Genomic DNA, 19657 nt, shown 5'->3' with positions numbered 1-19657 from the left:
TTTCTTTGACACTGAAAACAACTAGAGCCTAGGACTCTGGTTATTTTTTTAAAAAGCTGCAAAACTTCAGAGCAAAATGACATAGGGTTAAAGCAGTTTTTTCTTAAAAAATCTCTCAGAATAGATAATACATAACTGTATTATATGTATTTGTTATGGAACTATTATATGCGTTAAAAAAAATCTGTCTGAAATCTGGATTTTGTTTGTTTTTCCATACAGCTTGTCAATTTATATTATTTTCACACATATTGTTAAAGATGTCACTTAGACATATTATGATGTAAAAATATTATATATATATATATATATATATATATATATATATATATATATATATATATATATATATATATATATATATATATATATATATACATATAGTAAATTATATATACAGTGTGTGGTAAAAAACAGCTCGTAGCTTGCCTATGGTTTTTAAACTGACAAAATTAAGGTTAGATTATAACAAAATGCATTAATTGAATTGTGGAAACTAATTAAATTTAATGTTTTTAAAAAACTACAAAAACACCTAGAATGTTTTTATTTTATTTTTATACTGTAAAATATGCGCAGAGTGTTGCTACATCAACTATCTTATAGCCTGACTCGCAACAGTGCTGCTACATCGACTCAGGGTTTGATTAGGGCAGGCAGTCTACAAATAATTTAAAAAAAACTTTTTCCGGTCTTCAAAATATTTTTTTTTTTAAATAACCTAAAACAGACCTATTAATGGTAAAATTAAAAACAACCATGCAAGAGTGTGTATATATATATATATATATATATATATATATATATATATATATATATATATATATATATATATATATATATATATATATATATATATATAAATATATATATATATATATATATATATATATATATATATATATATATATATATATATATATATATATATATATATATATAATAGTACTACTAATAATAAGAATTGCTTAAAGTTTACTTTTTTGTTTATTTCAAGTTAGATTAATTTTTGAAGTTTTTAAATGTAAAATGAATGACCATTATGATGTACTAAAGGATATTCGTTTGTCTGATATTCCATCTCTTGACGATGACGAAAATATTGCTACAACAAAGTCAGTGTACTCAGGAGCAGATGTTAAACTTGATGCTTTTGATAACTTTCATAAATCACTAAATCATAGTGTTTCAGGATACATTTTTACTATTTCTGAAGCTGCAATTTTTTTGAAACAATTTTCTCCAGATATTATTAAGCAGGTAGCTCCTTTGATAATGAAACAGAGGTTAGGCTCTGAAACTATAAAAAAACTACCTGATAAAACAGAATATTGTGATGGAGCACTTGATCAAGAGGTAAGTCAAATAACTATTCAAAAAACTTTTTCTGGTAATAATAAGCTAAATAAAAATATTATAAAAAGACCTGATGCATCTCGTCCTACACGTATGCTGTCAGCAAGTAGCAACTCATGTAGTCCAGTATCTGCAGCTGTTCATGCTTTAATCAGTATTAGTGCACCAGTTACAGATGCTATTAATACAAAAACAACTAGTTACAATACAAATCCCCAAGATAATGGATTATTTATTGAACAACAAAGAGTTTTTAAGCCTCTATCAAAACCAGAAACATTAGGTTCTGAAAGTGTGCAAGTTCTAAAACCTCTTGTTGATAAAAGGGAGAAAAATTTTGTGGTCACAAATGATAATAAAGATGAAATTTCTGAAGTGTTAGTATCTTCAAAAAGTGACCCCTTTATTTTTGTTACAACATCAACAAATGAAGCATCTCATCAAACAAAAATGTCTACTATAGTTAATTCTTCTAATAATCCAATATCGTTCACTGATATGCTTCAAAGTAAATCATTTTCTGATGCTAAAGATCTTGAACAAACTAATTCTTCTCAAAATAATTTTAGTCATTATGATGTTCTACCGAATTTCAATCTTCTTTTGAGTACATCTGGTGTAGATTTACAGTGTGGGTTACCATCACCCTTTCAGCAACAATTTCCTACTTCCCCTTTAACTTGTAACTCGCAACAAGAGCCAGTAAGTACAGTTTGTCAGAACTTTCCACATAATACAATAATGCATTCATCGACTATGTCTCAATTGTTTTCTTCATTGGTAAACAGTTCATCGATTGAGCAACATTCATATATAGATCAATCACAAGTATTTGTAAATAATGATCCGATGCTAATGAGTATTCGATTTCAAAATCCTCTTCGAAATATTCTTCCAAAACCAGAAGTTACTTCAACTCTCGTTATGCCTATAAGCACTTCAATAGTTCCTCCGTCCTCTTTATCACAATTATCTCCTTTAATTAAACTTGATGAGAAAAAGATGTTCCGTTACAGTGTACCTCCAAATAATATATTTCCAGTTAAAGTAGGATCAAATAGTGTTCAACCATCAACATCAACTTCAAAGTCTGCTCATCGCAACCAAAACTTTTTTTTCCCAACTAATCTTTCATCAATGGATGCTTTGATGTTTGGAAAGCATAAAACAAAAAAAACAAAAATTAAGGAAGATAATGAAAAAAAAGAAAATGCATCACATAGTTCTGATTTACTTGTATTGCCAAATGTATTCAAAAGGCATTCTTTAGAAGCTGAAAATACAGGTGGAAGTCTTCCGCTTGAGGTTGCATCAGCTCTTTTAAGTATGGGAACAGAGTCGTCAGCAGAAAACGAGGATACTGTTCAAAATATAGTTGAAAATAGTATTAAAAAGCAAAATCTTCATATCGATGTATCATTTTCTGAAAGCGGCACTATAAAGATTGATGATGTTGAAATTGATCCTAAAAAGCATGGCATAAAAAGAGGTATTCCATTTTATTACTTTAGTTATAATGAAAATAAAAAATCTTTTTTCATAAATGATAATATATTTATTTCATTTGTTCATAATAACTTATCAGTAATTTTTTTAAAGACAAATTTAGTTGTGGTAAATGTGGAAGAATGTTTACAACTATTCTTTACTTGTCTCGACATATTAAGAGAGTGTGTCCAGACATGAGTCAAAGAAAATGGAAGTGTGACAGATGTGACAAAGCTTTTAGGCATCCTTTTGGGTTACAACAGCATTTATATACTCATACTGGTGAACGACCTCACAAGTGCCCACAGTGTGCAAAAGCATTTTACAGTGCGAACGATTTACGGAGACATGTAAGAACTCATTCAGGTAAAAAATAAATTTGTATGAAAATGATTTTTGTAATCTTTTATGTTAAAAGAAAAAGTATTCAGCAGTTTAGTAACGCCTTTGGTATTAGGTGAGCGACCATATGAATGTAGCCAATGCAACAAGACTTTTTCTACAACCATTTCGTTAAAGACTCACAGTTATATTCATACAGGAGAGCGTCCTCATCGTTGTTTACATTGTCCCAAAACTTTTGCTACTTCATCGAAGCTTAGTCGTCATGTTGTTACTCACTCAAATAAGAGACCTTATCCGTGTGATCTATGTTCAAAAACGTTTAACCGTTCAGGTAAATAAACAATATAATATTCATAATTAAGAGATCTTGTTTATATATTTTTTTGCGGTGTATTTTAACATTTATTTTGCGTTGTGTATTAGGATATTACATTCTTTCTAATTAAGGTGATCTTCGTCGACATTCTGGTCAGTTTCACGGAAAAGGAAATGAATTGCTGGAATGCGACCAGTGTAACAAAGTGTTTGCTACTCAAAAATGTTTAGATAATCATAAACTTTCGCATAATCGCGACATTCTCATAAATAGTGATAAATAGTTCTTTAAATTTTATGTAATTTGAATATTTTATACAAATGATAAATATTGCTTGTTTTATAAATGATTTCTCGTTACTTGTAGATTAATTTTATATTTGGTATATCACATAATTTAATACCTGACGTAAGGTTTTATACTTAACTTAAAAAAATATGTAGCTGTATGTAACATCTAAATATGTTGTTTATCGGAATATATATCTTAAATTCAATTGGTAACCGCAATAAAATAGTGCATTTTATTGCTGTTTTACATGGTTTATATGATTCTAGTTTACTTTTCTTGTAATTAGTGTTTTAGAACATGTTTAAGTAAAATTATCAATGGAGTGCTGGAAGTACTGTCATTTGTGGTAATCTCTTCAATAACTTGATGGATAGAGTCAAAATTTAGAGGGAAATAAAAGCATTTTTAAAGAAATATTTGTTTGATCTTGTGTTTCTAGAGAACAGACATAGCGAAATACTGTTCCACTTGTAAATGATAGCGAAAAAAATATTCGAAATGTAATTTGCACACGCGTATCACACTCTTGCATCACACCTAAAGCTTTTTGGTTAATTTTTTTTAAAATTAAAAACAGAAAATTTTTTCATCTCACAAAGTTTTCTTACAAATGTACGGTTAGGATATGAGCTAGTCTCATCGTATATATATTTGATCCACAATTGCAAAAGAATTAGTGAATTTTATTTATTACTATTATTTTGGGTATTAAATGTCATAGTAGCGTCTAATTAAATCGTTCATAAATTAAATCTCCTAATTGTAAATCGCAGAAATGATACTTTAAAATGTTTTAACACGCAAAGACTTCAGTGGTACCAAGTAGTTATGCCTCTTTTTCCTGAATACATTTTTCCACCAAATTTTTACTTTGCTTTATTAGGAATCATTAAAGTTCTTTACTTAACATCATTAAAGTACTGGCAATAATATTTGCTATGGGGTTCATCGTTTAGTCTTTAAACGTTATTGTCATTTCTAAAGTACTAAATATTACACTCACACACTGCTAAAATCTTTTAACTTAATGTTTGTTAATAACTTTTAACGAAATTTTTTGTCTTTTTGAAACTTAACTACTATTTTTTTTCATAAATTTCAATCATGAAAATGAAAAGTTATTTCCGATATTCGTTATAACTTTTAACTATAATTTATTATAAATTGTAACCCGTTATAACCCTTACACACACACACACACACACACATATATAAATAAATATATATATATATATGTATATATATATATATATATATATATATATATATATATATATATATATATATATATATATATATATATATATATATATATATATATATATATATATACATATATACATAAATTGTATACAAAATTCAAAACTTGACAAAATTAAAAAAAGTTAAAACAGGATGTTTTTACTAAAATGTTTTTGCGGTTTCAGCATTATTATAAGATAGGGATTGACAAGAATAGTTTCTTACATTTCCACCAAATAAATTGAGTTGTTTAAAAGAATAACTTGATGCTTGAGTAGCTAGTACATATTGAGCTAACTGCAAAAAAACAACAAAACTTTTTTTAGTATTCTAATGGGCAATTATTACTACATAAGATTTGTAACAAACCAAGGTACCCATTTCCTTGACAATGAGTTTTTAACAGTTCAGTTTTTTAGCAGTTGAGTTTTTTACTGAATTTCCAAGTACGTTGAAATAAATTGCGTAGTTTTTGCTAAAGAAAAAGTCAAACGCTGCATAAAGATTTTTTCCAAACGACTTCAAATGCCTCTTTTTTTTTGCTTTGCTTTTATCTAAGGGAAAAAAAAAATCATTTCAAATAAATAAAATTTCAAATAATTTTTTGAGGTACCCCAATGCATATGTACATTCAATGACACTTAAATTTAGCTTTGCGTTCGTTTAACAGCGAACACAGGTTTCAACTCTTATATGGGTTGCAGTGATGGTTCCAAAGATTTTGTATCATCAACAACATTCCACTCATTTTTTTTCATCCGAAGTTGTTTTTTTAGTTTTAGCTTTTAATTACCGCATTAGACACTGATTAGTCATCATCACTAACATAATTTTTATGTATGATGTTCTCTCGGTGAAAATTTTTACATACTTAAAAGTACAAACTTTCAAGATTTTCTTCAACCCATTTTAAATAAAACATCTTGTATCTAAACCGTTCAATAAGTGAATAAAAACAAGTACTTAGGTGCCATATTCCAGTCACTCTCGCGATTTTATAAAATTAAAATTTGAAGGTTGGTTTTGCCTTGATAACGTAATCATAATATATTAAAACAGTAGTTTTTATACTAAACAGATCGCAGTTCATTATAGGCTACGTGTAACCAAACTTCTTAGTTGTGCATATTGTCATTTTATTTGTTTTAATTTTCAAAACTGAAGTATAATTAACAGTGCTAGTAACTGATGTTAAATGATATTTATTTAAAAACCCATATACTATAATAGACAGCATTTATATTTTTAATTTCTAATTAAAAATTTAACGAGTATAATTTTCTTATAAATTATTTAGGTTTTTCTAGATGTTGTTTCAAATCCCGGTGAGACAGTTAAAAACAAAAGAGAAGATATGAAAATATTAAGTCATCAAATTTTAAGGAAGGATTAAAAAGATGATGCCATCGTTATTTGAATTTGAATACATCATTAATTGTAATAACTCTCTATATATATGTGTATAGATATAACACAGAAATAATGTTGAAATGCTGCTTTACAAGCCCTGTTTGCATAAAACAATCTTTATTTTGTGGACAAAATATTAAACTCTGTCAAGTCGTGTGTGGTATATCTTCAAATTCCATGGCAACTCATCCTTATTATATTCTTACATGAAATAGAGGAGAGGTTTTTTAAAAATGATTGCACTGAACTGCAAACATTTGAGTAACTAAAATTAAGGTGTAAAATGCGTAAATTGAGTGGATTAAAAAAATATAAAGTTAACCGTCTTCCTTTATTAGAACGTTATTTGATGGGACAACAAACTATACCTGTTTTGGAGATACAAACCATATCTTCAAAAAAATAAGCCGCGTGAAACATTTACCGAAATTAAAGAGTTTTGATTAAATCTAAACATAAGCATTTTTAGATAAATTGCTGCATAGGCTATGCAGCATAGAGAGTTGGTGTTATATTATTAACCAACATCTAAAGGATGAAGAACGCGCAACAAATGAGCCGGTAGGCATTTGAACTTGACGTAATTTTTAATACAAAGTAGAGCAATCTGGTATTTAGTAAGTGTGGAATTTTTTTGGAAATCGGAATAAATATTTATGTTAATCATTGGATGAATTATTTGTCTTCTATTCAATCTGACGGTGAAGTTGCATATCCTGCAATTTACGGAACTTTTGTAAACCAATTTACTGCAAGGTGTTTGGCTTTAAAAATTATAAACGGTTGTTAGTGCAACTCCCGCAGCATTTATGCAGTGCCTACCCAGTAGGCATAGCACGTAAAAATAACGTCTCTTTTGAACATTTTGGAAAACACCTTTTGAACGTTTTGGACGTCTTTTAACATTCAAGAGACGTCTTTTTAGGTACGGTGTAGGTTATTTTTTTTATCGTTTCCGGCTACTACAAGAAGACGCTTGAAAACATGTTTGCAGAGAATTGTTTAATTACCCGCGTCACCATGAAAGCCGATTTTATCAAATTCCAGACATTTGACACAGAATATTCATCGATGCTTGATTCTACGAATTAAGTCTTGAATTTGTTGAAATGTTTGTGCATATTATTTTCATTAAAAGAAGCTGCTCTTAGTCTTCTCTAATTTTTGTTTCCAAAGTTTGATGAAAGCAAAGTACAAAGCGTCGACTGGTTTACCGTTTGTAAATAAATTAGCTTATTTTGTATGTTGTAAATAACTAGCAACAAGGTCAAGTACTTTTTTGCGCGCATCACTGAAACCTCAATCGGCAAGTTTAATAAGCATTTCAACATATTGACTCATTAAAATTACTTAAAATGGTGACTGTGCCAGTACCAATAGAGTGTGCAGAGTGTTCTTCATCCTGAACGATAAAGTTGACTTTGGAATACACTATATAAATGATGCTATACATAATGGAAAGTTGCAAGATTTTATTTTTGAAATTGCAGTATTAAGTTGCTCGTCTGTATAACTCCTTATTTTTTTGTTTGCGATTTTGCAAATCTTTTTTCATTGGCTTTGATTTTTTAAGTTATTATTCTACGTAGGTTGCTCATGTTTATAAGAGTAAATGCGTAACTAAATTTTAATTTTTAAATACGTGTGAAATAATTCTGTAACTGTATAAAATAAATAGAATAAATAGGCTGTTCTATTAAACAGGAAATTTCTTTAATTCGATTTTTTCTTCATAACTGATTTTCTGAACTGCGAATTCATTTCTGAAATAACTTTTGAGGCAAACAACAATGGCAAATTAATCTTAATTCACTTCAAACATAACAAAAAAAAACGTCTAGGTTTAACGCGACTGAATCGTTCAATAATGTCAGGAATGTCAGTTTCTTTCTCATTGTATATATTCATTAAACACACGCCAGTCAAACGCGTTTGATGCATAGTTGAAAGCAGATATTTTTTGTTTGGGTTAGTACAGAATATGGCCTTTCTGCTTTAGCAGAAAGGCCATATTCTGTACTAACCCGAACAAAAACGTCTCCACGTCCAAAACGGGCCTATTTAGACGTTCATAGGACGTCAAAAATTCGTCCGTTCGTCCAAGTCTACAACAGACCCGTGTCACATGATAGAGCCGAAAATATTTATCCTCGAAAATATCACCGAAATATTTCACAACCGAAAAATTTAGAACCGAAAAGTATACTTTCATTGCAGGATCGAAGTTTTAGAACCGAATTTTACAACCGAAAAAATTTGGATGGAATTACAAAATCCTTTCTCTTTTTATTTTAATTTAATTAAAAAACTTTATTTCACGTTTTTCGATCGAAATTTTTTCGGTTCTAAAATTATTTATGACATTTCGATTGATGATTCGATCCAAATTTTTTCGGTTCTAAATACAATTATGACTTTCGATCAAAAATTCGATTGAAATTATTTTGGTTCTAATTTTTTTCGTGAACATCGAAATTTTTTCGGTTCTAAATACAATTATGACTTTCGATCGAAAATTCGATTGAAATTATTTCGGTTCTAATTTTTTTTGTGAATATTTTCGGTTGTGTAATAAATTTCTCATATTCGGTTCTAAATTGAAATTTACGATTCGGTTGAATCATAGGACGCCCAAAAGACCTATTTAGACGTCCAAAACGGGTCCATTCTGGTCCGGCCGAACGAACTATATTATATTTAGGGAAACACTAAATCCGATCCTTTAAAGTGTTATCTACATTTTACTAACTACCAATGCGATCTCCAACGGGATTATATTTGTAATTTAAAATAAAAGAACTCTAAGATGGAGTGAAAAAATTTTGAGTATTAATTCAGAAACTTTCTTAATAACATTCTAAGAAAAAAAAAAAAAAGATTCCAAAAGAAATTAGCGGAGTAAATATTTCTCTAATAAATTTAGGTTTTAAATACTTTGTTTTTAAATATCATCGGTAAAATTAAAATTAAAGTATATTTATAAATAAATGTTTGTGATTAAACAATCAATTAATATTAAATATAAATAAATCAACAAATGCTTTCACGCCATCTGATTCTAAAAGAATCTTACTACTAAAATGATTAAAACCTATAAAAAGTTGTTTTGTTACAAATATTATGGTTTATAATGTAATTTTTAAACATTAAATAACACTTCTTGTATCTTTATTTTCCGCAAAGAACTGCTGTTTAAGTTTTACATTAAAAAAAGAGTGTTATCGAGTGTTATGAGTGCTTTTCACTAGTTAAATTAAGTGTGGAGTAACACAACTTATCTACAACTGTGCACAATAAGCTCACGTTTGTGAATAGGAGTTACAGATGCACATCAATCTAAAGGAAAACTTCACCCTTTCCCTTAAAGTGTATTTGTGGAAACGTGAGAGATGCAACTTTACGAGTTTTGGGACAGAGACTCTAGCTCTAATCAGAGGAGTCGTATATATTCCAACTCTTCTGTAGAACTGAGTTTGCCAAGACTCAGCATGATAGATAACTTTTAAACTGATTGAACACCATATTTATAGTTAACTAATAAAATATGATTGACTTGAATGTTCAAAGACTATTTTCTCAACTAAAAATTATGCACGAACTAAAGTGCATGGTAGCGTTGATACTTAATTACATAAGATGCGCTCATACTCTATAAACATAAAAATAAAAAATTAGCACATCTTTAACAAAATTAAAGTCTATACACATGGGTGTAGAGTCTTTAACTTTGTTGAAGCCGAAAGACTAAATAGCGCTTAAGACTAACACTCATAGCTTATATACCCATGTGTTATTAGTAGCAACAATAAAAAATTAATAATCTATATAATAAAATATACCGGGTAATAAAAGATAATGAGATTAAGGTTTCAACTTCAATTATTTATTTTACTATTGAACATTATATAAATTTTTTTTTCCAGAAGCTTCCGTCCCAATCAATATTTTTGATGCCGCTTTTCGTGCGTCATTTGCAATACCAACTCTACCTGAAAGACTCGATTTCTTTTTTTTGGTAGAAGGTAGCATATCGAAGTAAATTTCGTTTGTTTGGCAAATAGCAGGATATCTTTTTTTTTCATGTTCGACAACTAACCCGTGATCTTTTCATGTACTTTCTTCACAGTCTTTTAATGCGGTTTGTAGCCTTTCCTCTAGTTGATCAAACACTTCTTGAGACTCAATTAAGTAAGTCAATGACTTTATTTGATTTAGCGATTCGCGGCAAATAGAAGCTTTACCTTGTTTTGGATAACTTTTGATAGGTATATTAGTTATATATATTAGGTATATAGTTGAGATGGATCATCTACAGGACATGGTTCTTTGACCGACATACTTTCTGAGTTAACTGTACGCGATCCCATTACATCAAAGTCCAAGTTTAAAAAAACAGAGTTCTTGTATTGTGTACCAAACGAATCCCAAGATATTTTATATTTTGTAGTCACAGCGAGCATATGTTTACACGGAAGTAAGTTTTTTTTCCAATCAAAGCAACTACAACTTGGCATTCGCAATTCATCACCAAAAAAAACTTCATAAAAACTATCATTTTTTTCACTTTAAAAACTACACCATCTTTATAAATCAAATTGCTTGCTATGAAATTTGATGAATCCAATTTCTTAATACAGTGGGCAACAAATTTTTTGGGTCGGTTATGAGGCCAAGAAGGCAGACTTTGTTGGTAGGAACGGTAATAACCAGACGCTTTAAAATTAGATTCAACATAACTAAAAAATTAGTTTTATAGTTATAAGCTATTTATATGCACAAAAACACACACACATATACGTGTGTGTCAAAACAGCAGCACTAAAATATACCTGGTATACTTATCAGGTAAAAATTACTCCACAAGAACCGTAATCATTCCACTTAAACTTTTATCATGGAATTTACTTAAGTAGCCATATTTAAATTCTTTATTCTTACTTTCCACTCCATTATTTGTATTAAATGCAACTTCAAGCAAACCCAGTCGATAGTAACGTACCCAGAGCTAATAAAAGAAAATACATATATTAAAAGTTATTAAAATACACTTATCTTTTGCATTAATACAATTGACAAAAATTACAGTATAAGTTTTGCTTAAAACTATTTCTCAATACCTCTGAGTAATAAAACTATTCTATTGTACCTGGTGGACTGGAAACTAAGTTTTGTTTCGAAAATTCTTGGAACTATCACTTTTCCAAAGCTCACTCGCTTTTAACTCTCTAATATGTTCTTCATACAGATCATGTGTTTCAGATGATGCAATCTTTCTTAGAATAACAAAAATTGTTTCTCTTTTATCTCGTAGTCCATTATTATGAGCAGATAACCATCGAACCCATGCTTGCTCCCGATGGAAATCGCATAATAAAAGATGTGTATCTAAAAAGACGAAAACGATTAATTTTCTTTGCAAGAAAATGTCAAAAAAAATTGATAGTTTTCATCTTTTATTATATTATATATAAAAATACGTTTTATAGTAAATAGAGTACTTTTACTTGAACAAACGTTCAAGTAAAAGAATTAAACAACATAGTACTTTTGTTACTTTTCAGACCTATTTTTTACTATATAACATTTTTTTACTATATAACGAATGAAAGAACTGTCTGCTTGGAACACTTTTCAATAGCGTTTATAACAATACGCAGCTATGCTGTTTGTATAGTTTTATCGCTTCAAAGACAACGAGAAAATATTTTATCATTTCATTGAATAAATTCTTTTTTTACATAAATTTGTATTATACAATAACCCCAAACATTAACAACCGCTGAAACACATTTGTTGTAATAAAATTTCTTGCATTGATGGATAAAATATATGTAAAGTTTTATGACAAGATAATTTAAAACCTTATTTCTTTCATGTTAATGTTTGATGTATTTAATTTTGTGACACACCAACTTATACACCGTACTTTTTACTTTATAACTAAAAAGTATTGCTAAACCAAAATACATTTATTTTAGTATTTTGGTTAAGCAATACTTTTTAGTTCACTTTGTTACTTTTAGAGTCAGTACTTTTACTTTTTACTTTTTTTATTTTTAAGTATCTTTAAAATGTAACGACCTCATCCCTGCAAATAATGTACTTACTTGGAAACAAAAATAAGATGGATTGAATTTCTTCAACGCAGTTGTCTACCATAAATGATTGTGGTAGCCATAGTGGATTCCATATTTTAATGAATGTTAAATATTCTGTCATTGAGGTAACTATCTCATTTTGAATGGCAAATGATGCTACAACTTGGTAGTCCACATTAGTTTTAACGACTAAAAAGAACAATGGGATGGCATATCTTGTCGTTTTGTATGTTGCATCAAGAAGACAAATACTGTTCCCATACCTTTGAAGTAAACGACGCTGGTTAGCATTTTGGTAAATAAAGAGTAATCTATTATTTTTTGACTCATTCAAATCAAGTGATGCTACATTCTAAAAAGCATCAAAAGAATTCATGTTACAATAATGACACAATTTTAAGAAATATGTTATTTTGATACAGATAAAACAATACATAAAATGATTTACATTGACGTCAGTTAGATTTTCCATTCCTCAGTTAAACCACAATCTTTCTTTTTGATTAATATTGTGTGAGTCCACTTTTTTGTATCCTCTGAACAAAATTTTATCACTTGGGTGTGATTTTTGCCATTCGCTTATCTTATAAAAAAGAATTTCCTGATCCATTTTAAAATATTTGAGTGCACTCATTGTGATGCTAATATAGTTTCTGATATCAGAAATTCGAGGATGAAAACGCCTGTTACTTGTTTCCGGCTGCTGCAAGCCTTCGAAAATGTCATGCTTAACATAGCGTTGAAGAATCCTTTTTATTTCATGAGCATCCCTAATACCTTCCCCAACCAGATCCTTGATTTTTCTTATTACACGTTTGTCAACTTGTTGTGAAACTCCTCAAAACTAAAATAGAAATTTGTAAAATAGTTTATATATTGTTTGACACCATGGCCTACTATAGTAACAGGTGATTATGATGTTACAAAGTCTGTGAAAATTTTTTTTATGAAAATGTACTGTGAAAATGTTAAGTATGAACTTTTTAATGTTTATTGGTGAAAAAAAGTATTCTTCTGATACGGTTGCTAGGGCATTTAAGTACTTTTCACTGTCAAGAACCTGTTACTCTTGACTATGTGATGACTTTGAACTACCAAGTATATCCTTGATGACAAAGTTAAATGTTTAAAGTTAGAAATGTTGGAATGTTGATCTATTAAAGTTGTATTTTGACAAATGTTCTACTTCTCTAATTCTACTAACTGATGAAACATTTTTGGTAAATCATTTAATTCCCCAAATGAATTAGCAAAAACAGTTTTGGGTTTATTGATTTGTTCTTTATTTAGCTGAAAAATTTTTTTGTATGTAATGGTTTATAAAGCATTACCAGTAACAGGTTTAGATGCTAATTTTCAATATGATCAAACAATCCAAACAATTAAAGCATTGTGGTGGTTCGGTTGTTGCTATTTATTGTACAATAACAAAGTAAATAAAATTTTTTTTGGAATGTTTTATCTCAATAACACCAGGTGCACTAACAATAACACTTTCCTTCTATATGACTTTGTTCATTTAATAAAATCTATTCGCAACTTTTGGCTTACTGAAAAATGCCAAGAACTATGTTTTACTGACAAAGGTATTTCAAGAACTGCAAAAAGGTCAGATCTTAGAAAACTTTTTTTCAAATTTTCAAAATTTAAAAAAGATGCTATTGTAAAATTGCCTAAACTTAATTAAACTGCAATTTTTCCTAAACCAATTGAAAGCCAAAATGTGTTAATTTGTTTAGGAACATTTTGTGATGAGGCTGTAGCTGCTTTAAAAACTTATACATCTATAAAAAACGTTGACGACACCACAGTGCTTTTATTTATTTTTATCAAAATTTTTAAAATTGTTAATGTTAAAGGACTTTATGAAGATATTTGTACGAGATAAATATTGTGCTGTTTTTTCATCAAACAATGATAAACGATTGAACTTTCTTTTAAACTAGGCTAATATGGTTGAAAAAATGCCTCCTGAAAAATAAGGTCATTTTCCTAGTGACCTTATTGAGAAAGCATTTGGAAAACTTTGGTAAGGGTGAGGTGGTACCTACTTTATAAATGTTCAGCAAATATTGCAAAAAGTTGACATAAAAAAAAAAAACTTTGTCTGAATATTGGTATCACTAATGATATAGAAGTATAAATTTGGTAAAGTATAAGTATAATGATAAAGAAGTGTAAATTTGGTAAAGTATAAAATTGGTATTGCTAATGATTTAGAAGTATCATCAAGCCATTTATGTGAAAAATGTAAATATGTAATGCAAGATGATATTTTGTTCAGTGTTTCATAATCTTCCAGTTATTGAAAGTAATTTGCCTAAAGAAATTAAAATGTCTTTGGTTTACATTGCTGGGTATATCAATAGAGATCCACCAGTTGAAGATTATTTTGTTTTGACCAGTTCGGAGATTATGTTAGAGAGGTTAATTGTGGTGGTTGAATTTTGCCTGGAGATATCATCAGTCATTGGATATTTTATTCATACATTTTATTTTATCATCTTTACACATTTGACTGTTGTATTAGCTTATCTAACTGCTTTTGGATGTAATCTGACTTTTTACGAATTTACCCATGTTTCAAAAAAATATTGTAGAATCCTGAAATGGAATCTATGAAATGTGGTTTGCATTTATTATACAAGTTTTTTCATTTCAGAGGTCGAATTCATTTATTTGTAACAAAAATTTTTATTTACGACATAAGTAACTCATTATTTATTAACAACCATAAAAAATGATTCAATAAAAAAAACTTGCCATTAGTTTTTTTCAAAGTTGTATGTTTACTCGGCCTGTCACTAAAGTAGGTCATGTTCCATATTTAATGAAGAAATATATTACTACTTGCATATAATATAGCTAGATAAGGTAGTAAACCTAGTAATATATAAACTTGTAGTCGATAATCTTTTTGAGTATGTAAAAATGATTTACCTCATTTATAAGATGTCCAGAATGATTGTTATTTTCTGGAAGTTGTACAAATATGCGTCGTATACATCAACAAACAAGTTATTACAAGAACAAACAAGTTACTACTACTATTTTACTTTGAAACCATTAAATATCACCACATCTCTTAAACCAACTTTTGCGGGGCAATTCATCTTTTTAGTGTTTTGCGCGTGATATCTGCTTTTCGTGAAGCAATGGTCTTGGTTATCCTAAGAAAACCATTAAACAAAGTAATATTTGAAAGACTTTAAAAGATATAAATTATTAAAAACTAAATCCCCAAATATATTTATAAAGATGTCATCCGCAAATGGCAACCTAAAATAGCTTATTGATAAAGTTATTCTTTAATGATATAAATACAAAACTCAATTTTATAATTAATTTTGAAATTTAGCTTTGCAAAAGCAACTCAAGTATAACTTACATGCTTTAGTTTTTCATTCACTTTCTTCCTCTTTGTACTTATACATCTATCAACACCACTAGAACAATCAAGACATTTTTTTACCTAAGATTATGAAAGGCATACCAGTGAACTGAATTTGAGGTGTTCTGCCAGATCTTTTTATATCCTCAAATAGAAGTTTGTGGTTTGTTAGCTCAAAATCTGCAGAATAAAAAAGTAATTCAACTATAAAAATTATATAAGAGTGTCCCAAAAATCATAGAACTTTTTTTATTTCAATGACAATTGACCAGTCATTGCACATTACTCTAAAAATTAAATATGTTCTTTATACAGTCCTAGAGTTATAATAATAAGTATATTCAAATTTGTATCAATGAAAAGCTTTTCGGAAATCTGGAAAAATGATTAAAAAAATATCTGGAATTCAGCATATACCCAGCAAAAGATAAATTTTGAAGATATCAAAAATAGTCTTAACACTTTAGCTCTTAACCATCCTCAGCTGCAGGAGTTTGTTTGTGGATTCCATTTACTGTTTAATGATGCTAAAAAAATGAACAAAAAGTTCATCAAGATTTGATTGTAGCTACAGAGATATCTTTCAAAATTTTGTTTTTGTAGTAATTTCAATTAAGTCTAAAAATATTTTCCTAAAAGTATGACCAAAACAAAGCTTGACAACTGCTGAAAAATATGTACTTTTAAATTTTTTTGCTTCAAAGCAATATAGTTTTTGATGTGCTAGAAAATATTACATTTAATATTATTTATTTTTATTTGCAGATTATAAATTCAAACTTAAATAGTGGCAACAACAATTGCATATATTTACTTATAGATTATTTGTCTTATTGGTTTTTGTTTCATATGAAGAGAAAATTTAAGAGTGATTTCTATTTTGGATAAAAAACTCAGCTTTTACATCTAGCACTTCCAGTCATAATAAAACCCTGAAAATATTTTTTATATATTTATATATTATATTAATTTTATATTAACACAATGTTTCATAACAAATGTATATATATATATATATATATATATATATATATATATATATATATATATATATATATATATTATATATATATATATATATTATATATAATATTTACATATATATATAACTAGGTCATGGTGTAGTGGTAGAGCACTTGCTTTGTAAGTGGGAGTTTGACTCCCACCACGTCCCTGGAGGTACCGCTCAGCAGCCTTGTTCATCAAGGTTCGCGTTTTGGAGTTGAGAGAGGGTTGAGAGAAAGTTGTACCAGTGTTAATAAAAAAAGAAAAAAAGAGCAGCCTCCTCTAATAAAGTGACCCCTCAGGAGATAAAGATTAAAAAAAGTATATATCGTTGTTGGCCAGGTAATATCTCACTTGTGTAAAAAGCAAAATTTTACAGGAGACTGAAAAAACTATATATTTCAATGAAATGAGGTTTTAAAAGTAAGAGTAAAAAACAAATAACTAACAAATTATAATATAATTTGTTAGTTATTTGTTACCTATAATATTACCTGGCCAACGACGATATATAAATTTGTTATGAAACTTTACACTTGAATAAACAACAAACAGCGTTATGGCCATATATAACATAAAAAATATAAGACTAAGTAAGATGTAGCCATATAGTTGCATCTTATTTATATTTTATGTATAAGTTAAACTAATAGATTATTTAAATTTAGTAGAAAGCAGTTTACAGACTAGCGAAATTCTAAAAAAGCTGTCTGTAAATTTTCCCAATCTTTTAATCGAAAGGAAAATTTAAAAAGTTCAGATTTTGAAGACTCACAGAGTGCAGTTATTGAATCTGTATGTATTTTTGTTGCAGAAAATTTTATGTATCCAAGTTTAACTAGTGTCTTAAAGCCATCTACAAACATATGTTTTGTCTTCTGATTCAAATATTGAAAATCAGGAAGAGAGATTCATAGATATTAAATGAGGTTTAAAGACAAATACATTTTATCAGGATAAAATATATTTGTCTTTAAACGATAGTGATATGGGAAAAGAGCCGTTGGAAACAGTTTTTAAAATGAAATCATCAATGAAATGAAACCAATCAAGTTCAAAATGAAATAAAAAATTGGAGTTTAAAACACAACACAAGGCAATGTACCAATGATTTATTGACAATTTCACGTCATGGGCACCAGGAAATGGCAAAAGAAGCAAAGACACTTTTGTGTACAAGAAGAGTTGTGAAAACAGCATCTTTAAAAAGTGGAAATTACATTTATTTTGGCATAAAACAAGGTATTGAAAATATATTTCAAGTTCAAGACTTCAAGTCCACTAAAACTAATCTTATATGTAGTGTAGATGGTCTACCACTCTTTGAATCCAGTGCCTACCAAGTTTTGCCTATACTTTGTCAATTTGGATATTTTAAACCATTTGTTGTTGGATTGTATGGCAGTGAAATAAAGCTGTGTGCTTCTGAATTATTAGCAGATTTTACAGAAGAGTTAAAAACTTTCAAACAGCCAGAAGATATTTGGTAAGATCTACAATACTTCTTTGTTAGCAATAACATGTGATGCTTATGCTAGGGCACTCTTAAAAGGCACAGTTGAACATTCTGGATACTATGCATGTGAGAGATGCAATTTACTTGGTTTTTATGTTAATGGTCATATTGTTTATGAAAAATGTCACGAAACAGTTACAAATAGAAACTATGCTGATTTAAAAGCTGGATTATACTCTCAACATGATAAAGATGGTTGGTACCATCATCATACACAAACTCCATTGTTTGACATTGAAGATTTAGACATGATTGAGGATTTTGCTCTTGACTATATGCACTTAGTTAATTTAGGTGTTATGAGACGTATGTTATATTACATATAAGGTACATATACCTGAATATTTAATGGTCGTTTATCAACACCTTATTTAAAAGAAATTTCGCGTTTACTCACTAATTTAAAAGGGAAATTACCATCAGATTTTGTGCTTCAAACAAAATCTTTTGAAGATGTCAATAGATAGAAAGCCACAGAACTAAGAACATTCTTACTATATGTGGGTATCGTTGTTTTAAAGGATATTCTCAATCCTAAAAAGTATAAACATTTTGTCAGCATATCTTTAGCAATCTGCATGTTGTGTGAGGAGAATAATGATGTTAGGAGAACATATTTGAGCCATGCAAAAAAACTCTTGGAGTATTTTGTGTCAAACACTCATTAACATTTTGGTGACACATTTTGTGTCTACAATGTTCACTGTCTTCTGCATATAACAAACGATGTTGAACATTTTGAAAGTAGTTTGGACAAGATTTCTTGCTTCCAGTTTGAGAACTTTTTGCAACAATTAAAAAGATTAGTATGAGGTAAACAAAACCTTGTACTAATCTTTTTAATTGTTTTAGTAGAACTTGCAAAACGCTTAAGTGAACATAAATTAGTTAACACATAAAGCAAAATAATAACTAAAATTGGTGTTTCCAAGAATGCTTGTATCATGACAAAATATTTTGTTATTTTTGTTAAAAACATTTTACCAAATGATCAATTAGTTTGCGACATCTATAAAAAGAATCATTTAAACAGTTTCTTTGACAACTTTGTAGAATCTAAGATACTTAATATATACTATATCAAAAACCATAATTGTAGTCCGGTAATGCAAACAATTGACATGCATGACTTACTTAGAAAATGTGTGTGTATTTCATTTAAAAATAACAAAGTTGCAATATCTTCATTAAATAATGTG

The 19657-nt window shown here is 28.7% G+C and overlaps 2 protein-coding genes across 2 annotated transcripts; one reads left to right on the top strand and one right to left on the bottom strand.

Moving 5' to 3' along the window:
- The first annotated feature begins 967 nt into the window (after positions 1 to 967).
- Positions 968 to 3851, top strand: LOC100205523 (myoneurin). Its single transcript, XM_065792682.1, has 4 exons — positions 968 to 2845; positions 2956 to 3210; positions 3302 to 3520; positions 3637 to 3851. Exons 1-4 carry the CDS (start codon positions 1030 to 1032, stop codon positions 3786 to 3788), a joined length of 2442 nt encoding a protein of 813 aa, XP_065648754.1. The 5' UTR covers positions 968 to 1029; the 3' UTR covers positions 3789 to 3851.
- Positions 3852 to 10315: 6464 nt separating this feature from the next.
- LOC136078028 (uncharacterized) lies at positions 10316 to 16572 on the bottom strand. The gene is made up of 7 exons (XM_065792680.1): positions 15935 to 16572; positions 15487 to 15716; positions 12995 to 13390; positions 12556 to 12898; positions 11595 to 11833; positions 11278 to 11453; positions 10316 to 11184 (listed from the first exon to the last, which is right to left on the bottom strand). The coding sequence occupies exons 3-5, from the start codon at positions 13016 to 13018 to the stop codon at positions 11610 to 11612; spliced, it is 591 nt and encodes a 196-aa protein (XP_065648752.1). The 5' UTR covers positions 13019 to 13390; positions 15487 to 15716; positions 15935 to 16572; the 3' UTR covers positions 10316 to 11184; positions 11278 to 11453; positions 11595 to 11609.
- Between the last annotated feature and the right edge of the window lie 3085 nt (positions 16573 to 19657).

This window comes from Hydra vulgaris, chromosome 03 (genome assembly GCF_038396675.1).
Source record: "Hydra vulgaris chromosome 03, alternate assembly HydraT2T_AEP".
In the NCBI taxonomy this organism is placed as follows: Eukaryota; Metazoa; Cnidaria; class Hydrozoa; order Anthoathecata; family Hydridae; genus Hydra; species Hydra vulgaris.
Note: the sequence above shows the minus strand (reverse complement) of the source record. Positions and strands in the feature narration are given on the sequence as shown.